The sequence below is a fragment of the Perca flavescens genome, chromosome 8 (assembly GCF_004354835.1).
Source record: "Perca flavescens isolate YP-PL-M2 chromosome 8, PFLA_1.0, whole genome shotgun sequence".
Taxonomy (NCBI): domain Eukaryota; kingdom Metazoa; phylum Chordata; class Actinopteri; order Perciformes; family Percidae; genus Perca; species Perca flavescens.
In genome coordinates, this window is record NC_041338.1 from 30,094,394 (window position 1) to 30,121,539 (window position 27,146).

Sequence of the window (27,146 nt, forward strand, 5' to 3'; positions counted from 1 at the left end):
GGCCCCCCGTCTTTTCCACTTGGATATCTGCCTGTGTGTCTGTTGTATACACACAGGTCCTTTTAATTTGTTTGATGTCCCCTCCCATCTGCCTTGTGGCTTTCCATTCCGACTCGTAGGCTGTGTCTTTCTAGGAAACAGTGGGTGTTTTGGTCTGGTGTTTACTATCGGGCCCCTGTTGACGAGGGCAAGCATACACACCGAAAAGAAGAGATTCAAGGGATGCTTTGTCAGGGTAATGCTTTACGTACTGAACCATCATGACTGAAAAAAGAGACCCCAGAGAAGGGTACAATATGAGGGTTGTCCTGTCTTTGTGGATTTTACTTGGTTTCATTTTGGTTTTGTTTACTCACAAACTGGCTTAATAAACTGCCATCTCCCACCCCTCTACTGTTCAAATGTAAAAGTTATTTTTACACACAGTGAACAAATATACATTAAAATCAAAATATGAATAAAAAGATCTAAAATATCTTTTAAAAGAAGAGCTTTGAAGCCTTTCAAGGTGGTTGATTAGTAACATTTCATGCATTATTAAGGTCTGTGTGGGATAAGTTAAGACTTATTTTTTGTCGAATTTGTTTTGTGGTTTAGGTTGAGTGCAATTCACTTAATAACTCAAACTAAAACAATTAAAAGAGAAATTTGAAAACATAGGTTTCATGTCTAAAAAACCCATTGCCAGGTTTACTATGTAGGACCGTTTTTGTTGAGTGTGTACAGAGGGATGGCTGGCCAGCTTTTGTTTGAATTTCAAACCCAGATTAAGGAACCCTGCGCCCGCTCCTCCCTCCCATCCCCCTATTTATTTTTCCATCTCTCCTGCCTAAATGATGTCAATGGAAGCAGAGCTACAGAGCTATTTATAGAACACCTCCCCCTACCCCCCCACCCCTACACACACACGCACGCACAGCATCCTCAGCATCACATGCTTGGTTGGGAGCTCTGCTGCACACAATAAACCACCTCAAGAGAAGAATCCGCATTAATCAGCCGCTGAATATTTATGAACGGCTTTGTCACATGTGCACCGCGCGCCTCTTTAGTGTGTGTGTGTGTGTGTGTGTGTGTGTGTGTGTGTGTGTGTGTGTGTGTGTGTGTGTGTGTGTGTGTGTGTGTGTGTGTGTGTGTGTTTGCTCTTCATGCTTGGTTATTGCCCGTACAGCCGTACTTCCCTTTGCAGAAGAAAAAAAAACAAAAAGAAAACCTATTGAGAGGGATGCGCGATGCGCGCCCCCTGCCTTATTCTTCTGCTGCTGCTCTTCATTCACTCATTTCGTACAGTCATTAATTTAGTCATTCATCCATCCTTTCATTTCTCACTCAGTCATTCACACAATTCCTCCCGCATAGTCTGTGAATGGGCGCACAAATGGGATGTATGCGGGAAGCCACCTGTTCTCCTGGTTCCCTGTTTGTTGCCGTTATTCTAGCTTGTTTGGCGGTTTTTTTTTTTCAATACAGTTGGAATTACCAACTTTTGCGCGTGTGCGTACTCGTGCGTGGAGGGATTGGGGTGAAATCTAACATACCAAGTCTCAGGGGACACCAGAGTACACTGTGTTCCCTGGGTATGAGTTTTGGGAGATCTATAGACCAAATACCACCCCCCCCTCCCCCCCTCTCTCTCTCTCTCTCTCCACGACTCGTTCTGTCTCTTGACATTCACATGCTAGATTACGTAACATAGTTGGTGGGGTTGAAGTTGAAAGCTGGAGGAGCGGCGTGGTGGTCAGGGAGGGTGGGGGTGTATAAAGTCTCCTTCCATCACAAATAAATGCACGGTTTGCTGCACAGGCGTCTTCGATTAAGAATAACTCATGATGTTTTTTTTTTTTTGACTGCCTTCTATTTCTGAAAGGCGGTCGTGATAAAAATAAACTACCCTCCTCTCCTCCCAAAATCCACCATCCATCCCCATCCACCCTTAGAAGCAGAAAAGCTGAATTTCAAACTCGTCCTACATCAACGGAATCGTGTAAATATATATCGAACGGCAGATGATGCGGCTTTATCGGCAATGAGGGATAATGATGATTTCGGGGGTGTAACGGGGCAAAAATACTCCCAGAAATCAGTTAGATCGCTATTTTTGACTCCCAGGATATCTTACTTTAAAAATGATATAAATTGATGAGGTGATTTTGCTATCATTTCTGTCTTTTGAGAGGCGAATAGCATATATATCGTTGCTTCTCTTCAACTATTTTACATTTTCCTTGATTAGAGTGCTTATTTGCCTCCGTTGGACTCGTTTCCTTGTACGGTTTGGCCGTTTGTGTTTTGTCTTGCGATAGGATGAATTAGGCTAAAGGTTTTTTTTTTTTTTTTTTAGTAAACCAACCACGGTTTGCATACAGAAGCAGAGAGAAGGGCTGGTTTGGTATTTATAGCGATACTGTGTACATTCACAGCCGCTTCCCTGCACTGCTGAAGTTGACACGTTAACACTCACTGGCTGCTATATTTAGCCCAGCCTCACAGTGCTGTTACTATTCCCAGCATTGTACATGAGGGGGCGAACGATGCGTTTTTTATGAAAGGGAAGAAAAAGTTCCCTTTTCACAAGTGATTTATTTTTCTGCGTACATCCCAGCTTGTTCTCTGCCACTGACACCTGTAGTTAAAGGCCATCACGACTCCAAAAATGAAAGGTGATGGATTTTGATTCGTAATAAATTCATTTCTGAACAGAAACAGCTGATAATGCTGCTGGGTGCAGACATCAGGCCATCAGTCCTTATAGTGTGTAGATGACCTCTGACATCTGTGTGGAGCAAAAAGGCCAGAACAAATTAGGCTTTTCTCAGACCAGGAATCTCAAACTCTATATAAATATTTTCAAGATGTCTGGACATACTGGTTACATAATACGATTAAACTCACAATCCTTTAATGTGTTCATCTATGCCTCTCTCAAATGCTGCTGTCACTCGTGTGACATTACTTTGTCAAAATGTTTTTGTTACGCAAACCTCGGATTTGATGCACTTTGGGCAAACCCTGCGTTGATTAAACTTCTTGATTGAAGTCGGTTGGGATTTCAGCACCACGGACAGTTCCCAGCAGGCCTTATCCACACACACCCAGAGGTTCAGGGTCACAGACAGCTCGGTAACATTGTGCACTCTACATTTCTATGGTCCAGGAACAGTTGTCTAGCCCACAGTACTAGGTTGTCCTTTCCCCTCTCCCAACAACTTTCCCTTGCCATTGATGAAAAACATCATGAGGTCAAGGACGGATGCAAAGAAGACTTCACAAGAAGCTGGGGAAAGACAACTGTGGTGCTAAGAGAACATGCAGGTGGCCTTTCACTGGACAAAACTAATGTAGTGCCAGTTGTGATTAATGCAAAAAAAGTGCACCGGTAGGGGGCTTCATAGCTTGTTATTCTGATAACTATTTGGACGTCAGTAAAGATAGCTCAGTTTGTTGTGTGACATATATTTCTGTGAGTGGCCTCCAGGAGGTCAATTCTTCCTTTCTGTCTGTACATAAAGACAAGGCTATTAACTTGGATCATTTAAGATCTGAAAATGACTGATGCTAGGGTTCCAGTTATATTGACATATTACAGTACATGCAGCTTAGGACAATGTCCCTTCCAACCATCACAACTGCAGGTACTCAAGACTCAAACTGTATCAGGTGCTGTCTGCTGGATCCGAAAACTACATTTCCCTAAGAAATGTTTTTGAACACCACTTAAAGTTGGAGAAATGCTTGCAATCTGCTCAAAAGGTTGTCGTTGAAGTTGAATTTGGAATTACAGCAATGAATAGGCTACACTGCATAGTTTTGCAGGTTACAGTTCAAATGTATAACAATAAGGCAGTAGTTTGGCATACAACTAACACATGTTTTGTTGTGTTTTTAATATTAATATATAATTATAATTTTCAGAGAGTACCAATGGAATTTCATTGTGATACTGTCAGACAGTAGTGACAATAAAGCCCCTTTATGTCTTAAAGTGAAAAATGTCTTTGTTTGAACAGTAACTATTCAATTTGCATGTTAAGTTACATCATCTTATTCAGGACATCTTGGATTGATGTTGTGGGGTCTGTTTTTTTTCCAACAAAATAGCTTCACTTAACACAACACACTTCAACAGTTAGAGTGGGCTAACACATAAAGCACAACACAGCAGTGTGGCTTAACATCAGACAACATTAAAATAATTTCTGAGATCTAAATCACTACAATACTGGCAAGCAGAGCATGCAAATCGAAATGTTGGACCTTTAACTGTAGTAGATGTACACTGAGTGTAGATTTGTGCCTCATGTCTGTTGGGGTACAGTATGAAGGCCTGGTTTTATCACCACCAACACCCCCTCCCAAAGTTTGGTAATAAATTGAGGAAACCCACTGAGTTCCACCAAGTGCTTCAGGACTATTGATTTACCTTCACTTCTACTCTCAGATGGACTCGTGCAGTCGCTCCTTGCTTCTCTCTTTCTCTTTCTGAGGGTCGTCTTCGCTTCCTCTCTCGCTGCTGCGGCCCACTCCTCCTCCACCACTTGATTATTTTCAGCTCCACCGTGTGCGTGTGCGTGTGTGCGTGTGCGTGTGCGTGTGTGTGTGTGTGTGTGTGTGTGTGTGTGTGTGTGTGTGCAAAGGCACGTGCCAGGCTTTGGCTGGCTGGCTGGCTGACTGACTGGCAGGCTGGTTTGGGAAATACCTGGTCACGATCAATAAGGGGAGGGTTTATCTTGGTTGCATACCGCCCCCTATTGTCCTGAAAAGAGAACTTAAACCTAGACCTTAAACGCACCGTGATGCCTGTGCCAAAATATGTACAGTATCTCTGCTGCTGCAACAACAACAACAACGCCATCAGCCTGCAACTCAGTGAGGATGAAAGATCAAATTAGTAAACAAATATAAATGGGAGAGGCAAATGATTATAAAGAATATCGAATTTCAAATATTGCATCAAAAGCAATAATGGTAGATTTAGTAATGATTTCGTGTAGCCTTATTTAATTTTAGCAGTGATTAGGCACAGTACTTGACTATAATTGACAAATACAGCAGACTTTTAATCACTCAATATTCTCTCTCTCTGTGTGTTCTCTCTGTTCTCTGCATCACTCGCCAGAAACGCAGTGTTCCTCCATGCGCCTTAACCCGAGCAGAAATATAAAGAGACAAAAAGACATCATGAAAGCTTTAAGTGACTCGTTCGGTTGAGGATAAAAATAGATGTGGTTGCTCTGTGAGGAAAACCCTGGTCTGGATCGCCATCTAGAGGGGACACTCTGCCAAGACAAGAGACCATTTATGGATGGATAAGCTTCTTGTATATTGTCTACAGTAAAACGTTGCAGTATTGTTCAACAGTGTTGTAAAGCAGCAACTACTTCACCTCTATTTCTATTGTATTTATTTAATGAATCAGTATTTTGTTGTTGCAAATATCACATTTTTATACAGACACACGTTCATCCCACTTAAACTGTAATTTGTTTCTTTTTACATACTGTCCTGAGAACAATGCCCGTCCAACAAACACTGGTCATTTTTCTTCTGCATGTAAAAAAAATAAAAAATAAACAAATGAGTTTATGTGATGTATATCCTAAATTGCATACAGTGAGGCTTATTCTGCAGCTTTTTTGTTTACATCACACTGAAGCTGATGCATTTAAATAAGACACGATTACCACACGATGGTAGGTGCAACCGTTATATAAATGGTTTGTAGGTTTTGTTTTTCGGAGTTAAAACTATTTACAGTTGCCTCTGTTCCACAGTCGATTCAGAAAATTGAGTTTGTGAGCCCCTCCTCCTCCAAAGCATCCACCTACACACACCAGCACGTGTCTTCACATGCAGACCTGTAGCACCCAGAGCAGAGTGTGAGTGTGGGTGTGTTTCTTTATAAGAATCACTTTTTGACCACTTACAGTGGACATGTTCTTGTTTTTCTGTATAAAGATTAGGAATAAGATTTGGTTTTAGAGCCAAGTATTAGAACTAGACTATAGGGTTAGGGTATGGACAAAGATGTGGGTTAAATTAGGATTGTGGCAGGTATAGACAGGGGTAAGACTAAAGTTAACATTGGGTGAGTAAGGGATACAACACGTTTGACATCTTTTACATCCAATTACTATGTGCCCCAGACAATTTACAGTTTAAGACACAGAAGAATACCAAATTTCCAAAATCATTTACCTTTTAAAACGTAAAATAAGGAAACTTTAATGTAGGACCAGGCTCCAGGTTAAGCACTGATCTATTGGAAATTACAACAAATATTTAAAACCGAAGACAACCTAAAAAAGGTTTGTGACTAAACGGCACTTTATGTCACAAACATGTTAACGGTTAATGTTCGCACGTGTTCTAAACATGTCAGTGACTATTTATAGCCCGTTCAATTATACACACACACACACACCTGAGGGGAGGGAGAAGTAGGAGGCAGTGTTGATGCAGACATGTACAGCCAAGGAGGTACATTTGTGTATGCATGTGTATTCTAAATGTAGATGCCAGATCGTGGGCTAAAATTACCCTCTCCTCACTCTGCATTGGTACAGATATAAGTAAGTACACATAGGAGGAGGGAAAAGGAAAGACAGGAGGGTGGAAAGGATCAATGTAATGAATGAGTGGGTGAGAGTGAATGCATTGTCAGAGGACAGAAAGAGAGGCAAAAGGCAAGTCTAGAAAATGTTTTGAAAATGCAAGTCAAGTTTTGAATTGTGAAAAAGGAATTTGAAGCAGCAGACTTGTGTGGAGTTGCATCTTTGTCTTGACACAACACTAGTTTGCAGCTCAACTACTGCAAATTTCTACATAAAACAAGCAAAAGGACAAAAGTTCATACTTCCATACAAGTTTATGATAAAAATCCAATGGAGCATCATTATTGATTCATACAAAGTAGCATAGTCAGCCAATTCAACTTGAGCTCTAATAAAAACCAACAAAAAACAAGATTAAATAAAAAACAAAATGTAAAAAGAAATGCATCCATGTTCCAAACAAGAGGATCTTTACCTTTTCTACAACCTGACAAAATATATTTATCAGCTACAACTTGGCAGTCTTCTTTCACAAAATGACACTGAAAAAAAATTTTTTAATTGAAGGGGAAAAAACATTTAGATTTACTATAACTATCACCTTGACCAAGAGGATTATGGGGAGTAAAAGTCTTAGCCCGTTATCGAACCCCCACCCCCTCCAAAAACACAAAAAAAACTGGATGTGTGAGTTGGAAAGTGAGAAAGACGTGGAGACCAGTTAAAAAAAAATAAGATTAGGTGACAAATAGTCCCTCTTGGTGCGGAAAAGATCCTGATGTAATGCAGTTCAATGAGCAATATGTACTCTGTGTGTGAGTCTCAGTAGATTCGGCCTCGGCTCCTGTTGCCTCTGCCTCCGAAGCTTCGTCCTCGGCCGCCCCTGAAGCCGCCACGCTGCTCTGGAGACAAAAACAAACAGGTCAGTATGGACATATTTATAACTAACCTGACCACTATTACATTTTTGAGGCTGATCACAATATTTGAGAATAATAAAAAGTATTGTATGCAATAGGGCTGCCCCCTCTGAGTTGACTAATACCTTTAGTCAATTAGTAACTTTTAATGCTAAATGACTTATTGAAAAATTGCCTTGGTAGCCAAGTGGTTACAGTGCGTACCGTATAACCGCAACGTCATGCATGACATCAGCAACATGTCATAACTCCTCCCCCCCATTTCAACAAGGTGAAAATGCAACAAAATAGTAACAGTAGCTCCATTTACTAAATACAAAAATGTGTCACATGACCAAATGTGCAGTTGAAAATAAAAAAGGTGAACGTGCTACAGAACAGCAAAAATAATTCAATACAACAAAAATAATAGGAAAAATAAAAAGGTGCCACAAAGTGCTCCTCACCATAGGTAAAATTGCCAATGGTGGCACTGTACTTGCCGCTGGGGGGATTGTAAATTTGCCGTGCGTCCCTCCGGGGCAGAGGAGAGACCTGTTTCTTTGTGCTGCCACCGGAGCCTATCTCCTCCCCTGACGGGCGCTTGGGCCTACAAACACCAAAGACAAGTAGATGATGACCTATTGGTGCAACAAGAACACACGGCTGCTGTGGGTGTGGCTTCTGATTGATCAATCAGTGGGAGCAGACTTACGCTACGGCCTCTGACTTCTGGACTGGTTTCCAGGACAGAGTGATTGTGCTCTTGAATGATGGAGGGTTGTGAAAGAGATCCTGGAATGAAAATAAAGATTAAGAGACATAAAAAAATAAATAAAAAGAACTATTTGTCAAATGCAGAGCTTATATTTTAATCTGATATAATAAGTTCAGAAATCAGGTACATTATAATGCAGTACTACTAAACAGTCCTTATCATAAATACTTCCCTTGTAAAAGTATTGTGTAGTAGTAGTTGTAGCATTGTATACGTCTCAATTATTGTCCACAATATCAGAAAGGTACCGTCTTTACTCGTGTTATTGCAGTGGATCACATTATTATTGTTTGCTTCTCTTGATACATACATGATGTGCAAAAAACATGTTTTAATATGCTTCACCTCAGTGTACCACCACAGTGATAGCCTGAAAACACCTTACCTTGATGAGGATGTTGATGTTGTTTGTGATCTTGAGGGCCACCACTTTGATCTTATTCTGATTACACAGAGAAGACAAGCTAGTCAGATATTTTCCAGCAGAACTCAAAACAACGAAGACTGTTTAGTTTGCATTTTGGTTGACTGTATGCATTAACTTTCTACTTAAGCAAAGCAATCAAATGTAAGTTACCTCATCGGTTTTCAAAGCATCTCCTGTCTTGCCTTGCAGTGCTACTCGCAGCTGTCTGATGTAAACCTGCAGGCCTCTGGCAAAATATTGCAACCTGTTGAAACACAAAGCACATTTAATTCTGTATGAAAAGTGCCCATTTTGGGGTAAAATGACCACGGTGAACTAAACCATCAAACACCCGACATGCTCATTTATTTTACTAATTGCACTCTAGGAGAGTCTCTCTGTGTGATACTCCCTCACCTGATCTTGAAGTCTTTGAGTCGCTCAGCATCCACTTTCTCAAGGAGAAAGTCTGGCAGCTTCTTGCCCAGCTGGTGGAAGCCAAAGAGGAGACACTCCACGTAGCTGAACTGCAGTTTCGGCTCCTCGCTTGCGGAGTTCTCTCCGTTCTCCACCTCTTCAGGTGGCAGAGGCATGAACTCCTACAGAAACAGAAAAAACATGAAAAATTATGACCGGAAACTATTTGTGTGCCTTACTCTATTGTCAAACATATTGAACCATTGAGGTTTACTGGAACAAAAGGATATAAGGGATAGTTTATTATTCTACCCGTATTTATTTTAACAGTTATTGTGGAGCCTGCACTAAAACTACCTCTACAACAAATTATTACTATTAGGGCTGCTGTTTTAAGTTCCCCAAGTTGATTACTACTTATTTTATTTAAAAAGTGACAATGGACATTCATTCAGGGAATTTCCACAGTGTGGGATCAATAAAGTCAACCTTATCTTCACCGTCCCAGAATTCGCTTACTAGCTAAATTTCATCAGCAGTCCCTGGGCAGGCAAATCCACAAAGGAGTCATGGCAAAAGATTTTATGATTCCAGTACAGAGAATAAACATTATAAGCTACATTAAACAAAATTAAAACACACTTTCCATTTAAAGCATTACATCATACAAAGCATGATTGGTTAATGGTCACATAATTGATGATAAATTCTGAGGTCTTTGTATTTTATAGAAACAAAATCATTAGCCTATGGAGGACATGTTTCAATAAATGCTCCTTTACTTTGATTTCAACAACACTGACCGTAGTAGTTGTAAAAAAAAATGCAGGCTTTTAAAAAAGGAAGATTGCTGAAATACCCAGACGATGGGACATTCTGAACAAAGGAAGTGTTCTTGAATGTCCCGACAACTGCTATTAAAGTATCCTTAGTGGACCAGGGGCCCAGAGTTGAAAGCTGACTGAAAGGATGTACAACAGTATGAATGTAAAGCGAGGTAATGCTATAATAAACCAGTAGAATCTTAGAATGGATCAGGGGGGGGAACTGACAATGTATACAGTGGCTTGCATAAGGGAATACACCCATGCTGAAGTTGACTAAAAAGAGGAATAAAAAAGGATTTTTTTTTAAAAAATTAGGGAAAATCCAACCTTTAAGGACACCAATTTTCTTTGTGAATGAATAATGTATCGTAAATAAATAAATGTTCTTCCTTAAAATACAGGGGGCATAAGTATACACACCGCTATGTTAAATTCCCATAGAGGCCGGCAGATGTTTATTTTTAAAGGCCAGTTATTTCATGGATCCAGGATACCACGCATCCTGATAAAGTTCCCTTGGCCTTTGGAATTAAAATAGTGCCACATCATCACATACCCTTCACCATACCTAGAGATTGGCATGGTTTTATTTCAGTTAGCCTAATAGCTGGTTTGATTTGCATTGAGAGATGATCTTATGGAAAGTACCCCATGCCAATCGTGAGATATGGTGATGGGTATGTTATGATATGGGGCTATTTTAATTCCAATTGCCTTTCCACTTGTATTCCTCCATGTTCAACAACAGGACAATCCGTTCTCACCAGCAGCTTGGTAAACAGCATGTTGAGGTTGGCCTCTAGCTTCTCCATGTCTCCACAGAACGGACTCATCTCAGCCAGCAGCTTCAGCACCTACACACACAAACAGACACAGCTTAGCAGATCCCCTCACAGTGTAAAGTGCATTGCTAATGAGAAACAGTGTTGCGTGGTGCAGACTAATGACCCATTAACAACATGCAGTTGGCTGACACCTCTGACAGGTGGCTGCCATGCTGACTTTGTTTACTACTACAACCGCTCACCAAATGTCAGACATTAGGAGTATCGACCTCACACCAGTGGCCATATTCATTAGGCCTCTCAGGAATGGAAGTGCTGATTTAGGCTGAACGGAGGCCAGTCAGAGGCACAAATCAGACAGGTAGCAAATTCAAAACGCTTTGTCGTTATAGTTGAGCAACATAGTTGCTGAATTCATCCACAATTGAATCAGTGTTAAAAAATTGAATTAATTTAATAGTTGCAACCCACCCTTTTTGCACTTAAATCCAACATAAAATGGGGGAGGGGGGATTTGTAGTCAGTAAAAGTCAAATTTATGATGTGACTGATCATAGGTACAGACTTCACATTTTAAACACACTTGAGGACCATGGGAATTCACAAGTCTACTTTTAGATCTGATAAATAAATATGAAAGCAAGAGTTTACCTCCAATTGAATGTCCAGCTCAGCCACAGGACTTGTTAGGGAACTGAGGTTGGGCAGGACGTGTTCACAGAAGTAGGTTACAAAACGTGTGGAATGGACATTTTTCTGCAAGAGAGGAGAAAACCATGATTAATTCACACAGTAAGCAAGAAGTAAAAAATGTTATTTGTCATGACTGTATGCCTACATGATGAATACATGTAAAAACAGACAATGTACTGTGTGTAGAGTAGCAACGATTTGTCGATTAATTGATTATTCGATCGTCAGAAAATGTAATCCTTTAATTCCCCTTTAATCAGGGTTCTTGCAGGTTTTAGTAAGTCAAATTGAAGACTTTTTTAAGACCATAAGGATTGAAATTTAAGACCTACACGATGGGTACCGCTTGTAACTAGGGTTGGGTATCATTGGTTTGTTTTTTTCCCGCACCACGAGGCTTACTAGTTTCAAGTGAACGCACCACGTTTGTGTTGTTTTTCCGACAACGGCAGCTGCACACTGCTTAACGTCCCGCTGTTGGAATTCCCTCCAGTTAAATACAGACACCCTTCACACCATTTAGCTGTCAGCATTTTAACCATGTTTAATCCAGCTGCTAGCCAACGGTAGCCTAACATTACCTGCTCTCAAGTCAAGTGTTAACTAGCGTCACGTGCAGCGATGCTCCTGTTGCCTCTAACGTCTGTTTCAGAGCAGCGCAGAGGCAGCGAAATCCACGTTGCAATTCGGTCCGGTAGATACCGGTCGTTTAGGCACCGGTGCCATATTAGCAAAGACTCTAGAGCTCCGCTTTGTAGGCTATGACTCAATACTTTTTCGTTCTGATGAACGAGGGTAAAACCTCTTTTAGACCTGACTAAGTTAAGTTTAAAACCTCGGATGAAAATCTGGCTGTTTTTAAGACGTTTTAAGGCCTTAAATTTAAAGTTTAGAATATTAGACTTTTTAAGACCCCGTGGGACCCCCGTTTAATGCAAAGACGGCAAACATTTTCTGGCTGGAGCTTCTTTGCTCATAATAGTTAACTGAATGTTTGCATCCAGCGATTCAAAGACACTTTGTGCTTATAAAACAGTGACATTCACACCATCAATCGGAATTTTTTATTTATTTATTTATTTTTTTTTTTACAGTGGTTGGTTACAGCCCTTAACACTAGCAACGCCAGCCCCGACGCCTAAGAGTGTCTGTATCCTTTTGTTTGGCTGATGGGCCATAAATGCATCATCCCTCTACATCTCTCTATTGCTCAGTTAACCTCTACAGCAGCAAGGACACACAGCCAGATTGTGTAACAGCTTGAACCCACACAAAAACTCTTAGCTGTGTAAAATGTGCTATTTCGTATACATTTTTAGAATCACGCTGCCACTCAATGCAAAAATAGTCCTGTGACTGTCATTTATGTCTATGTCGTTCAGTACAAACAAAATCTTGGAGGTTTCTGTAGCAACAACTGCAAAAAAAAAAAAAAAAAAAAAAAAAGAAAAAGAAAACTATTTGGGATGTATGATACTGTTTTGAGTTGTAAGCAGCGTAAAACATAAAAAAGGCATAAACAAATGCTGAAACATTGTAATCAATTTCCGCATTTTTATTTTGGCAAGTAAACTAAATGGTTAATATAAATCACGGTGCAAATGATTAGCCTAGTTTTTCACATTTTGCCTAAAAAAAATAACTATAACTTCCATCAGCATTTATATTTTCAGTCAACACACAACTTGCCATATGATCGCGCACATCCACACCAACCTATAAAAATAATACAATTTAGAAACATTAGTGTTTAAATGGGTCACATAAATGACATTCCTGAAATTATATAGTGCACATACGGGACTCCCGTGTCGGGACACAACTTTTATAGTCAGACAAAGTGTGCTTAGTCCCATTCATTGCCTCAATGCGCTGTATGGCCAATATGCAAATGGGTTAATTCAGCTGCAGAAGAGAGGGCGGGGGAGAGTACCAACGTTAATGGGCGCTGCTCCTGGCAATGAAAGGGGTGTTTTTGTGAAAAACAACACCAAACACCAACACCCGTTTTTTGGTTTTCTAAGCGTTTTTTCTATCATTATGAATAATGTGCAATAACAATCACGGAGCAATTTACATTTTTTAAATCACAATGCCCAAAGGCTATGGTTCTGGCAGTTCTAGTGTTAACCGTTTGTCGTGTTTTAATCAGTGAACATGGTTGAGGTAAAGTTTATTGGTTGTACTCACAGAGAAGAGGGGCAAGGCCTGGCGCGTGCACTGCAGCAGGCGATCAACAGTGTCGGGATCGGCTGGGTTGAGGGCCTGCTCCAGGAAAGCCTGCTCAACCACCAGCTCCACAAGCTGCTGCCGCCCATTTACTGTCTGCAGCACCCGCAGGCCAGACACTACACGCATCAACAGCACAAACTCCTCTCCCGTCACATCCTCCAGCACCTGAGGAGGAAGCAGGGAAGAGAAAAGAAACCCTTTATAAACAAGATGTGTTCTTGCCTGTTTTTATACAGGCTAACATCCACCTCCATCTATCATAGTGTTCACATAAGTCAGCTGAGTTTCAGCCAAATACACATAAGACAAAAGCTCATCTCCATTTTTTAAATAGTTACTAATCCCATTAGAGGATCCAAGCCGGGTTCGGACAGATATTTAGAAATGATGTTCGGGTTCAGGTCGGGCTCGGTCACATCAGCGCGATAAGGCATTGAACATTTTAAATTTAAGAAAGCTTATTATGTAGGTGTGCGCCTGTGTTAACGTGCTCTTGTTGCCCCGAATGCCTTCCTACAGTTGCTTAATAAAAGCGGGCTTTCCACACAAACAAACGTACATGTGTCATTAGTATGAGAAAAAAACAACAACAACAAAAAACGCAATTTTAACTGTGTCGGGCTCGGACATAAATATCTTAATGCCTGTCGGGCTTGGACAGAAAAATGCGGCCCAATCCGCACTTTAAACCCCATGGCCTTTAAATCAGATCAATTATACTATTGATATACAAAACAATTTCACTAATTAACATAATAAATGCAAGTTTAAGAACAGAAAATAAGTTTCATACTGCACCTACATAGAGTCAGCAAAATTATCATCTAAAGCGGCAGTTTTAACACACCCTGATTCCAGTACAACAGATGGTGTGATACAATTACAATTTGTTACACTCAAACTGACAGCAAAATATCACTCATATATGATCAAAGAAGACTAATCAAATCTGCACTATATGCTTACCTTCTTTGTCTCTGCAAAGACGTAGTCCTCCACCTCCTTTGTCATGACGTCCTCTGGCAGGGTCTTCAGTTTGGTTGAAAGAAACTTGATGGCCCTTTCCCGCACTATGTCTTCTCCCTGAAGGATCTGAGAGAAGAGGCCTCCGAGAGTACCTGGACAATAAAAGACAGCAGTAAACGGGATTGTGTCAATGCAAGTGAATAAGTACAAACTCAAGAGGATAACCCCAATTGGAACTAGGGATGCAACAATCGTGAAATACACAGCAAGTTGATTTGATATCTCATGTTTACAAAACAGTACAATAAGAACATTTGTGAAGACATACATGATTAAATAATATTCTGGTCCCAGACCTAAATATTTTGAGGGGTTATTTCCAAAAATAAAAAAACTGGCAGATATACTGGCTGAGATAGATGAATGATGATGTTAGTAGGGGCAATTTACACAGGCAGCTGTAAATGACATCCTTTGTTTCACATGGCCAATGAGACAGCGCTTAAAACAACACAGGTTACAACAAACCATCTCAACAAGCAAAAATAAATCTCAATCTGGGATATAAGTACGCCCAAGGAGGATGAGTAAGAAAGTTATTTTTCAAAGTGTCCCCTTTAAGCACAGCTCTGAACGGGGCTGAATAATTGACAATCATACAAGAGCATTATTTTGGCTAAACAGTGGGGGAAAGCAACACTTACCTTTGGCATCTATCTTGAAGATTGCAATAAGTGATGCATTCACTTGGTTGAACTCTGCTGTATCATCTGAAAGCACAAAAATACAGATTCATCAGTAGTCATTCAAGATTTCTGTTTAAGATGAGCAAAAAAATAATCAAGAGACAAATATGCTGTTGGGACTGACAAGCAAATCTGATTTCCAGGATATCAAAGAAATTATACTAACTGAAAAACGGGTTATGATATTCACAATGGATTATAGCCATGCAAGTAAAACAAACATGGCTGTGTTTATAGTAGAAATACACAAAAAGGAACATGAAATGCTCTTATGTCAAGTGTTTAGCTTGAGGTATCCAATACCTGTCTGAAGGAGCTGGGTGAGAATATCCGCAACTCTGAGGATGTTCTCGCCAGTTGCAAACCGCGGAAGCTCCTTGATGGCCTGCCGTCGGATCTAGATAATAACAAGCACACAAAGACAAACAGGGATTGTTATGATGGAATAAAATTACAATTGTGAAATCTATACAATCAAGCGAGAAACCTTGCATCAACTTGGGAACACAAAGCCTGCAATTTTGAACCCAAGTCTATGAGGTACCCATGCACAGCGGTGTCCTTTAATACTTACAGACACATCCTCATCTTCACAAAGATCAAGCTGGGCATTAATGGCTGAATCGGCCAGTTCTGGAAAGCTGCTGAAGAATTTGGGAATAAACTGTGCTGCCAGGCGCTTCTCCTTCGGGCCACCCTTCACGCCATCCAAGATTACTTGGTAGGCATCTTTGTGCTGAAGAATAAAAGAGAGTACATCAATAAACTTGTATAATATATATAGCAGCACTCACTGTGACATTGGTGGTGCAAACAGCTGAACCTTTTAACAGCAGATGTTGCTTGGGACATTGAGTGTAGTGTACCTGGGTGTTACAGTTCACCTGGTTATGTTGAAACCCCTGTATGTAAACATGTTTACTACAGTGAAATAGGAATGCTCTGAAACTAGTCGGTTTATGACTTGATGCCGCTATGCCTTATTTTACAAGTAAGTTGTTATTCCTCAGCCTGTGAAAACAGTTGTATGATGTCCAATGTGGTACTGTGTGAGCTTTCTAAAGTCTGAGAAAATAAGCCTGGTGGTGCCATGCTAGAAATTGATAAAATGATTTAGTGCAGGGTGTGCAAAATATCACAGTTTATATAATATGCGCAATTGACAGTGATAATAGTCCAGGATGTGTGTTAATGTAAAAACCTACATGTATACTAACACGTGAACGTTAACTATGTAATCTAGGTTAACGTTATGTGCGTAGAAACTCAGATTTGAGGTGATGAAGTGGTTTTCCCTAATGTGCTCGACCTAACAAAAAAAAAAAACAGTCAAAAGTTTCTATCAACATCCAGAGAACCACAGTCATGAATGAGAAGTTACGTTAAGTAAGTAAATAGCCGTTCGATTGACTTAAAAATAATGAATGTCGAGTTAGTACCGCCTATCGTAAGGGTCGCTATGGGGAGGCCATTAACATTAGCATGGTCACTACCTTAGCTAGCTACAGTTAGCCTAGCACGCACACAACAATGTTATGTATCTTACGACAAAGTTTACAGACGTAAAATAAGGTAATGCGGCAAAGAAACAAAGTTCTCGGCTAAATAATGTTTTTAAATGAACAAGTTGGCTTTTATTTACCGGGCTGAGGTTATCCTTAGCATCAGCAAGGACCCCGTAGCTCCGATAGAGATCCTCGATAGTGACCGCCATCAGCGTGCGTCCGCTCACAGATAAGACCGCCGATAAAACCACACAACAAAACCCTTCTTTGGTCGCTTTTTGCTCCGTTTCAGACGACTGTAGCTCCAACAACACCGTATTATGAGGATATATGTTCTTCGGAAAGGGGACGGGGAAATTAAATTTCGAGTAGCCTGTGAATGAATAACCCCCACAGTCTGTCTTCCCGCAATCTCTAGTGTGCAAGCTAAAATGCTACGGAACAATGAGTAGAACGCATGCGTAGGTGCGGCGAATCGCGTGGAGACTCACAACACACGTGACCGCTTGTGTACGCCGAACTGGTACGCAGCGTACGCAGTAAAACCATATACTGTCTATGAGTAAAACCAACCTCTCTACAGTCCATGAGTAAAACCAAACCCAGGTAAAACCACCAGTTTTGTTAGTATGTTCAAATGACATAAACAGATGAAAGGAGGCTTATATTGACAGAACGGATTAAGAGAACGGGTGGTCCTACTTGTTAGATGCACTACTTTTATTAAGGATGTCTTCACACACACACACACACACAAACCTGAGAAAAAAAAAGAAAATTGTCTCCAAGCATACCATATATTCCATTTCCACTGATGGCAGAGTCAGGTTCATTGTCGGTTGACAAATTTACCTCTTTACCTTCACTTGATAATATGACATATCGTATGTTATACACAGTAATGTGACCCGAGTAAAATCTGACTATGAGTACTGTACTTGACCTCTGATCTCAAATGATTACAAAAAAAAGATACATCAAAACAGAAAGTCAGTGCAAACACTTTAATTGAACTAATTAGTCGCAACTACAATTCTGTACAAGCAATTTCCTTTTCCAAAAAAATTTTAAATGTTGAAACAAAGGAAGTTCCAGATCCCAAAAATGTGGTTTCACAGGAACCTGATTCCTGCTCCAAATTGAACCCCGTCACATATCCTGCATGAACAGAGAAAATTAGGTGAAATCAATAGCAAATCGGTTTATTTGTTATTATGTTAAGGACACTATGCATGTGTCTCTTGAAAGTGATTATCTACATGATTGTACAGAAACTATTTTCTCAATATTTACTAAGCAACATGCACATACAGTACATACACAACTTTCACACATGTAAACAGATGTGACATTTACACTGCACGAGTTGAAGTCACCCACCTGTACAACCTGTGTTTTTTTGGTCTATGCTGGTCTTTTCTAACTAAATCCTTTATCTTCTGTTTGCAGGGAGAGCTATTGGACATCAAGTTTACCTAGTGTGCTTTAAATGTCTTTAAAATAAGTCAAATAGGTGTAATTTCAAATCTTACTTAAAACTAGCTACCCTTATCAGCCCTACCTGTCTCCACTCTGGACTCCCATGGGAATGCAGTAATTCAGCTCCAGTCTGGCAATGTTTCCCAAACGCAGCACAATGCCCAGTCCATATGACCAACGGATGCTTTCTGCCAGTTTCTTCAAATGTGCTTTTGGCCCCTCACCTGAGTAAAAACAAACGTATAAACTCAGCCAGACCAAAAACAAGAGCATCTGCAAAAATTCCTTTCTAATAGAATTCAGTCATAAATGTCAAGGTCTGTTCCATAAAACATGAACCTTTAACATTTAACAACTTTAGTCATTTGAGGTGCTTGTTCTGTTTCCAACTACTCACCATAGTTAAGGTTACAAAGGTTTCCGGCATTGAGGAAGAAGTGTGTTCTGAAGAGGTCACCAAAGCCCCCCTTGCCTGGTCTGAAGGGTAGAGGGGTGTAAAGGTGGAGGCCTCCAGCCCAGTAGCCCTCTCCTCCCAGGTAGTCACCTGCCATATCAGTAATTCCAGCAAACAACATTTTCAATTAACCATCAAACTTCAGTCTGGTTACCAAGCAACTCAGCCAAGTTAATATCTCACCTTCACTCTGTGGGCCCAAACTGTACATACTGAATCCCCTGATACTGGTGGGGCCACCAAGATAAAACCTAGAAGGTTGACAAAGACACATAAAACACAAAATATGTAATACAGAAAGAACCCTACAGTTAATTGTGTTTTAAAAAAAATTGAATTTAGTTTGCACAATTGCAGCATTTTGCGTCAAAAACTTCACTCCTAAGTCATAACTCGGTCAAATCTGAACACACATCCATGATACACATAGGGCTGGGCGATATGGACCAAAAGTCATATCCCGATATAATTTGGCCGAATATCGATATATGATATATATCCCAATATTTTTTCCGCAAAGTGAGAGCAACTGTTAAGTCAAAGTCAAAGCCAAATATGACATGTCACAAGTAGTTTCATAGAAACCGGCTATTTCAGTGAACAGTTGCAAAATCAAATGAATAAATAATAAACAGGTTTCTTCACCTGGTTCAATGCTCAACTGTTCAAATAACAATAAAATGTAAACATAAATACTGTATAACAACAGGAGTACCTTTTTTGAAATCAAAGCTCCATAAGGTTTGTTTTAGTTTTTTCCAACGTTTTAAATTGTTAAATTTTTCTTCTACACATTTTCAGCGCTTATTTCTACGTCCCATATTTTCTGATATAGGGCTGGGTAATATAGAGAAAATGATATTCTTGACCAAATACCTCGATATCGTTATTGCGGCGATATATTCTAGAGTTGACAGTTGGTGCTCTCGCAAAATATCTTCACACTTAGATTTTAGATAAATAATCATTAATAATAGAACAGCTAGAACAGTCTGGTAAGTTCAGAAAAGTACATCACTTCACTGTAATGCAGCCTTTAAAACCAGGAAAAGACACTTATGTCATATCACGATATTACGATATCCAAAATCTGAGACGATATCTAGTCTCATATCACGATATCGATATAATATCGATGTATCGCCCAGTCCTAGATACACATATGTTTAGAATCAACGTGATTTACACTTTTCAAGGACATATATATTATCTGCAATGTCCATCGCAAATAAACACACATATATCTACTTAGAAATCACTGAAAAAAGACACTCCTTCAGAACTTGCCTGAGAATGAAAACGTTTTTAAGTATTCTTCAGTATTAAAGTAGTTATAGTTGTCTAGACATCCATGGGTACATTGCAAACAGGAACTGCCAATAGATAATTCAAAATATTTTTAATGGTGCCAATTTGCCAAAATGAAAACAAAATGTAGGCGGGGGGGAAAAAAAAAAAAAAAAGACTCTAGCGGTCTCAAGTCAAGACTTCAAAAACCCCTGGTCTTGTGGATAATGGTAATAGGGTGGTGCACTGTATTTCTGTACCTGTCTGCTATGCTTGTTGGTTTGTCACCAATGGGCAGGAGCAAACCACCCCACAATGAGGCAGAAAGGACCTGGAGGAGAAAGTCAAAGGGTTTAGTCACAACAATCTAACAAAGAAGATAAGAACATAAAAATGTATTCCTGGCTAAAGAAGGAGGTCACCAAGGCATTTTGGAAAGAAGTCTGTTGATCATTTAGTTTAGTTTTCTGCTAACATACCGTTCTCACAAAAGCCTGAGTATATTACTCAAATTCTTTACTAGCATTCTATACTTTGCATAGTTTAACTGCATTAAGCGTCTTTTGATGAGACAATTTGCTAAATGGCTGAAATGTAAAATGTAGAATCTCACCGAGTCCCAGAAGAGTGTTTTGTTGAGCTGGATCTCAAAGTCCTCCTTCAGGAAACTGGCGTCTCCCCCAGTGTAACCAGCAAGTTCCTACACAAACACAACACAAAACGTCAACCTGGTGCACAAGATCAGTCGTATTGTTTTCAAATAGCTCTGGATTAGCGTTAAACAGAAAACCTGATGGATCTTCAACAGGCCACCTTTCCTGGGAAGGATGGAAGAGTTTCTGGTGTCGATGACCATAGAATGCTGAAAAACAAAAGGGCACCATTCTCAAAACTACTGCTAAAAATGTGTTCACTAATGAAGTGTCTTATTGGATATTCAGATATTTTTCACTATTCAACATTTCAACAATTCCCCCACGCAATGTTATTGGAATGTGTTGTGCAAACATTTTAGAAAACCCTGACTAAAGCACTGAATACCAGCTTGCCATTAATTCTCTGACAGCAGACTACATGAAACTCAACAGCTATTTTAAAGCACATGCTAAAATCTTTAATGTAAAATAAGAGACAAATACCGAAAGTGAGGACTTTAGGGAATGGCCACTCTCTTCCCGGACGGCAAATGAGGCAGTGCGAGCCAAACAGCCCAGCTCTCTCCACACTCCCTCCCACTTCAGGGTCTGGTTGGTCTTCCACACAGGGAACTGTGGGTGGTAAATTGGTAATAAGACACCTGTTTATTACTTTTGTTTGTACAGATCTCACGCAGTAAATGAGCATACATTGTTTGTAACATAGCAACTGTTGTCTCCTTAAAACATGTGGAAAACAGTGGCTCTGTGACATCTCAACAAAGTCCAAACTTTTAGTTTCTAAGAAACAAAACTCAGCGCAGAACTGGACTTTCTGATGGAACCGGTCTCTTTTTTGATGCCTTCTATTATGACTCTTTAAAGCTCATTTTGTTGAACAAAACCTTAATGTGTTAATTAACTTCATCCATGTGCATTGGAGGCAAGATCATTTGTCTTGCAAACAACAGAAGAGGCAAATAAATAGAAACAAGTATTTACGGTCAGTTCTCCAGAGATGCCTCGATCCGTCTCCCTCAGTGAACTCCATGGGAACTGACCTGTTACTTTGTACACATTGAGTGAGATGCTTGAAGTGAAAAAAAGAGAAGAAGAGATGTCAATACCCTGCTGCTAGGATTCCTTTGTGTTTACAAAATATACCCATCTATAGTTACTGCATATATCGCTCAGCCATTTACTTGCTCACTGATGCACCCAAATCTAAAGCTAAAGTATCATGAGAGTCATCTTATCTATCTAATGCCACCCTGCAAAATTGAACTTATAGCAAAAGAATAAGCCTTAGAGACACATATGCATACCATGTATCAAGGTGATTAGATTTATTTTATGTTTATATCTTACTTGCGTTCAAAGTTTCCTGGTTGGGGTTTGAAGAAGGACAGGCCGTAGGATGTCTCTTTGGTTCCGTAGGAGAACTGAAAGGTCATTTTCTCTGCTCGACCTAATGCATTGGGTAACTTCAGGCCTAGTACCTGAAATTAAAGGGGGTAAGGTTTTGTATTTAGAAGCAACCAAACTAATAAAAAATGTTTTGATTAGATATAAATTTAACTCAATCTGTCTGAAAAAGTAAATGCATTAAAAAAAAAAAATAAAAACAGACATATAGATTTTGGTCGAAGTCAAATAACTTAATCACAATGAAATATCTCAGTGCTACAAACTAGTTTGAAGTCAACATTGGAAATTATCCTTGCAGGAAGATATTGATAAACCAGTGTGTTTAAGCCAGTGTAGTAGTATGACACTATAATTGGATCCAAAAGAGGAGGTGGCCTTTCAGAAAGCGCTCACCATGCTTCCTTCGTTGTTTCCAACCATGGTGTTGTAGCTGCCGGTCATCCGTCTCAGCTCGGTGACTTCAAACGTCACATCGAGGCCGTTAGGAAGAGCATCCTCACCTGAGTAGGAAAACAAAGAAAAAGAAAACACGCAGAATGTCAACAATAATTTCATGTTTGGTTCTAAACAGTGAGACAGAACACAGAAAAATGCATCATTAGAATGTGTACATTTGTTAAGAAAGTCCATATGTGTAATCATCAGTTTACTTGATCAGTTTACAGTGAATGACAAGTACCTCGTGACGTGTCAATAACAACTTCAACTTTTCTGAAAATACCGAGACGGAGCAGCTTCCGTCGGGCTTCATGGGACTTTCGCATCACCTGCACAACAAATTGAACCATGTTTTGATGCCAGTAATGGCTACTCACAAGCATTGATTGGTACAGCTGTTATCAACATGCACCTACATCAATCAAGTTCTTTGCCCGGAAAACTTCTGCGATTTCATAAGTCAACAGGTCCTCCTTGGTTCTTCCGAGCCCATCTATGTGCACTCGTTGAACTACAACCTTAAAAAACATAAGAGACAGATAACTTTATGAACATTTGGAACACCCCAAAAAATACAGTATATTAGTTTTATGAAGAAATAATAAAAAAAACACTCATTAGCCAAATATTATGATACAGTTTCTCCCTTCTATAAAATGTCCACTAATACTGCAGTTTCCTGACATTTCGGGTTGTGTTTTAGATTTATTGTTTCAATTCTTTCATTGACAGCTTTTTGTGTGGATATGAGGCAGGGAATCACTTACTACTATGCTGGCAAAGCACAAACCTAGTGTGGAGAAAGGTGGTCTGGCAATATGTCCTAGTGAGAGAGACTGGTGTAATTACTGCCTGAAATAAAACAGATCTTACATCCTTGTTTTCAAGAACTTCTTGCTTTGGCTCGTGCTCAATCCCGGGAGCCTCAATATCGTCAGGCTGAACTCCTAGCTCTGGCCCTCGCATGGGCAGAGGGTCCAGGCTCTGCAACGCAAAATATGAGGATAATAGATATAATCACAATCAGAGTTTTACCATGGTTTACCAATCAAATAGATAATGACACAAAGAGGAGTTTATATTCTATAATCACACACATATTATACAGGTTTGCTGTCTAAGTATTCTCCACTAACTCACTAGGGCTGCAACTAACAAATATTTTCTTTACGATCGCTGATTATTTTCTAGATTAATTAATGAATCACTTGGTATATAAAATGTTAGTTTTTAGTAAAAAAAAGTGTCTATCACAGTTTCCCACAGTCCAAGATGAGGTCTTGTTTACTGTTCGACCATAAGACCAAAACCCAAAGATATTCAGTTTACAAAAAGCAGCAAATCATCCCATTGGAGAAGCTGGGCCCAGATAATGATGGACATTTTTGCTTAGATGAAGTTTATATGACTACTCAATAATACTAAGTTATTCTAAAATAGTTGCTGACTTGTTTTCTGTCATTGACTAAACGATTAATTGTTTCAGATCTACAGCACACCATAATGCCGGTGGTCGGCTGGTGTGCTGACTGCAGCAAGACTACAGTGAGCGGATGAGGAGCCACTAGCATCTTTCCTTACTGTCAATGATTTGTATCTAAATACACAGCAAGCAGAGTCTTTACGTTTAATTGTGAAGTTAAAAACTAACTAATAGAGGATGAATTCGGTGTTGTCCCAGAGCTGAATGCCTGAGCCATGTTGGACCTTGTTGAATGTAAAGTATGGGCCTTTTCTTGTAGAACAGTAGCCGCGCTGTGTCAGATACCTAAATAAACACACGGAGAGGTCAAAGTCCTAGCTAACACGTTCACGGGACTTTTCCTTACCCTGGCGTGGACGGTGCCCATGCTGAGCTCCACAGGGCGCTGTCCCAGTAAATATGAAATCAAATTTGCGTGGTAAAAGTCTAATTTAATCTACAAGAAACAGGAGAATAAGACGACGAGGCTCCGTATAAGGAGGCGGCCATGTCACTTACTGACCACGCCTTCTCTGGTGCACATTCAATGCATCAACGCTGCGAAATGTTAAAATAATAATAATAATAATTAAAAGAAAAGAAAATATTGCAAAAATAAATGTATACTACCACTATTTCTACTAATGCTATTATTGTTATAATTATGTTATATTAAACTATACTAAATTATATCGTATTATTGTAAATGTATTACCAATACTAATAATGATGATAATAATAACATGTTTAACATTACATTGAAATTTTAAATTCAGATAGCAACTGTCAAAGATCATGTCATATTTCATATATCATGTCTTAGCCTGGTTAGGTTAATTTATTTATTTATTTATTGAAATATACATTAAAAGCTGGGTTTTTGTAATAGGCACTGCTAATTATAAACAAAAGCACAAATAAAAGAATAAGACTTGTGCTTTTTGTTTGGCTTTTATATAATAGAAGATACATACCCAAAACCACACCAACTTTCAGTTGACATTTATGGGTTGGATGGCAAGATGGATTTATTACTACATACAGTATATTGTAGGAGAAAATGTATATGTATTTACAAGAGTGTATATTTTTTTTTATACACTGTATTCATAATCATGTTTCAGGCAAGGTCATGCTGAGGAGTAAACCAAAGTATTGTCTTGTTAGGTAAAGATATACTGTATAATATATATATATATATATATATATATATATATATATATATATATATATATATATATATATTCTATGAGACATTGTTAAACTGTCCAATAGTGTAGGCTGGGAGGCTGAGTTGGGATGTAGACTTAGGATGCATAATACCTGTTGTACTCTGTTATCCTATACTTCTCTAAGAGCTCTTAATAAATAGTTGTATCTCATCACATGTTGCACCTTGACATGGTGATATTTCTTAAGGGCATAGGAACCTTCAGTTTTTAGAAGAAATTCCTCAAAATACACTGTTAACTAAAGTGTAAAAAGGCTGGCGAATACTTGAATCAGAATACATATTAATATTACAAGTTTATTAACAATAATTATATCAAATGTGCTAATTTTACAACAGACCCAGTCCCAATAAAAACTTCCAAACGCATATCACCATTATATCATGTATTAAATAACATATCAGCTGAGTGGAAGAAAACCAATCAAACATAAGTTCACAGTTGTTCATATGTTGCTGAGCATCTCTGCAGGCCTTGAATCCTGTAACAACAAAATTAGACAAAATGTACTTTTATGGTATGGTGAATTTTAAAATGCTGGTGGATATTGTTCAACATTGTACAACATGTTTCGATTTTACAAGCTGCTCTTACGCTTCTGTTTTGAAGGTTTCATGGGATATTTTGTCTTCATTTACACCTTCGGGACATTCGTTAATGTTTTTTATGCCCAGTGTGGTCAGCGCTGTGGAGGAAAGGCTCTGTGAGAAGTTGTTTTATTTGAAAGTGTCAATATTCTGAAAAAAATGATTCCTTTGATGATTTTAAATGTTGCTGTATGATGCAATAATTGGGTGAATTAAAAGTATATACCTACCAAACTGAATTAAAACCTGATAAATATCTTGGGTGAGCTTAGAATTATGTTGCTTATATAAATAACAGTTACATACTGCCCGAGAAAGCCTAATATAGTGTCCATGTCCTATGCTTACCCTGCTTGTATTGGGCAAAAGTGATGTATTTTTGATTAGCGGGGTCCAGTATCCCAAAGACTGCATCCAGGTTGGAGTTGTTGAACAGATTCGGCCCTTTCACACCATTCTGCTGAGACATCTTCAGCTGTTCCAGCTGCTCAACCAGAAACTCTCTGGGATTCTCTGAATGAAAGAATAAACCACAATAAAGGTTCAATTACTGAACACCTTTGGGAAAGTTTGAAGCAACCAAATAACAATATCAACAGAATACAACTGAACAATAAGTAGTAAATATATAACAATGCAAAACTGATATTTTATTTACATACACTTTGTAGACAATATACCACTTGGGTATGTTCAAGGGAAGAACAGAATATTTGGTCAGGAACAGTTTTAAGTAACTTAGTAACATCCAACTGTGAGCCACATTTAGGTTACTATAGGCAATAACCTAGCTAGCTATGTGTTTATGGTTATTATGTAAGATATATTTATTACAGTGTATTAGCTAACCTTCATTTTTTTTTAATCTAGCAACAGAAGAGTCAGGATGCAATCCGAATCCAGCACAGATACAGTTAAAAAAAAGGCATAATTAGAGACTGAAAAGCTAACCAAACACTTGTCAGGATCTTTAAACGTGTTATAATTTGAGTTAGTTAGCTACCTTGCTAGCTATTGCAAAACCTAGCTAGTGTTTTTAGCAGAGGATGTTAGGTCCGTTGTGTCTACAACAAAATGAGCTCTAACCAGGTCTGTAAAAGAAGAGCATGCTGGTCAGGTTTTCCATGAGCTCGAAAATTTTGTGTTTCTCGAGATAATCAGCGGCATCTTTCTCCCTCTGCGTCGCCATCTTTTCCAATTCACTTTTGTTTGAACTTGTTGCCATGATACGCAAACAACGTGCGCGCGCGCGCACACACACACACACACACACACACACACACACACACACAGTATATATGTCAGTATTTCCATAGAGAGCACTGACACCTACTACAAA

The 27,146-nt window shown here is 39.2% G+C and overlaps 3 protein-coding genes across 5 annotated transcripts; all 3 read right to left on the reverse strand.

The window, feature by feature from the left end:
• Positions 1-6,846: 6,846 nt before the first annotated feature.
• On the reverse strand, positions 6,847-17,300 carry api5 (apoptosis inhibitor 5). 2 transcript variants are annotated; one of them, XM_028586156.1, is made up of 14 exons: positions 16,943-17,300; positions 15,875-16,036; positions 15,604-15,697; positions 15,259-15,324; positions 14,555-14,706; positions 13,547-13,753; positions 11,315-11,419; positions 10,643-10,732; positions 9,052-9,233; positions 8,806-8,899; positions 8,614-8,670; positions 8,166-8,245; positions 7,954-8,060; positions 6,847-7,453 (listed from the first exon to the last, which is right to left on the reverse strand). In XM_028586156.1, the coding sequence occupies exons 1-14, from the start codon at positions 17,012-17,014 to the stop codon at positions 7,374-7,376; spliced, it is 1,548 nt and encodes a 515-aa protein (XP_028441957.1). In that variant the 5' UTR covers positions 17,015-17,300; the 3' UTR covers positions 6,847-7,373. The 2 variants fall into 2 exon arrangements, with proteins under 2 accessions (XP_028441957.1, XP_028441956.1); XM_028586155.1 differs by having other exon boundaries at positions 7,918-8,060.
• Positions 17,301-17,794: 494 nt separating this feature from the next.
• Positions 17,795-24,521, reverse strand: samm50 (SAMM50 sorting and assembly machinery component). Of its 2 annotated transcripts, none has more exons than XM_028585455.1 (15): positions 24,356-24,521; positions 23,400-23,510; positions 22,943-23,044; positions 22,768-22,855; positions 22,482-22,588; positions 22,029-22,159; positions 21,663-21,750; positions 21,165-21,293; positions 20,816-20,887; positions 20,639-20,725; positions 20,286-20,356; positions 18,922-18,989; positions 18,682-18,828; positions 18,367-18,508; positions 17,795-17,963 (listed from the first exon to the last, which is right to left on the reverse strand). In XM_028585455.1, exons 1-15 carry the CDS (start codon positions 24,374-24,376, stop codon positions 17,918-17,920), a joined length of 1,410 nt encoding a protein of 469 aa, XP_028441256.1. In that variant the 5' UTR covers positions 24,377-24,521; the 3' UTR covers positions 17,795-17,917. The 2 variants fall into 2 exon arrangements, with proteins under 2 accessions (XP_028441256.1, XP_028441255.1); XM_028585454.1 differs by having other exon boundaries at positions 18,682-18,837.
• Positions 24,522-25,590: 1,069 nt separating this feature from the next.
• Positions 25,591-27,030, reverse strand: efcab10 (EF-hand calcium binding domain 10). Its single transcript, XM_028586382.1, has 4 exons — positions 26,894-27,030; positions 26,156-26,320; positions 25,815-25,905; positions 25,591-25,701 (listed from the first exon to the last, which is right to left on the reverse strand). Exons 1-4 carry the CDS (start codon positions 26,994-26,996, stop codon positions 25,656-25,658), a joined length of 405 nt encoding a protein of 134 aa, XP_028442183.1. The 5' UTR covers positions 26,997-27,030; the 3' UTR covers positions 25,591-25,655.
• Positions 27,031-27,146: the final 116 nt, after the last annotated feature.

Bases quoted from the DNA above. Each gene is read 5' to 3' on its own strand.
- efcab10 (XM_028586382.1), bottom strand. From the start codon at position 26,996: ATGGCGACGCAGAGGGAGAAAGATGCCGCTGATTATCTCGAGAAACAC. The intron at 25,906-26,155 runs GTAAGCATAGGA...TTTCCTCCACAG, and splicing joins TTTTGCCCAATACAAGCAGG to CGCTGACCACACTGGGCATA. The intron at 25,702-25,814 runs GTAAGAGCAGCT...TTGTTGTTACAG, and splicing joins GAAACCTTCAAAACAGAAGC to GATTCAAGGCCTGCAGAGAT.
- samm50 (XM_028585454.1), bottom strand. From the start codon at position 24,376: ATGGGCACCGTCCACGCCAGG. The intron at 23,045-23,399 runs GTAAGATCTGTT...ATGTTTTTTAAG, and splicing joins AAGTTCTTGAAAACAAGGAT to GTTGTAGTTCAACGAGTGCA. The intron at 17,964-18,366 runs GTAGGGCTGATA...CTGTTCATGCAG, and splicing joins GGAGTCCAGAGTGGAGACAG to GATATGTGACGGGGTTCAAT.
- api5 (XM_028586155.1), bottom strand. From the start codon at position 17,014: ATGGCGGTCACTATCGAGGATCTCTATCGGAGCTACGGGGTCCTTGCT. The intron at 15,698-15,874 runs GTAAGTATTAAA...GTTATTATCTAG, and splicing joins GTGAAGATGAGGATGTGTCT to ATCCGACGGCAGGCCATCAA. The intron at 13,754-14,554 runs GTAAGCATATAG...CTTCCTCCTCAG, and splicing joins TCTTTGCAGAGACAAAGAAG to GTGCTGGAGGATGTGACGGG.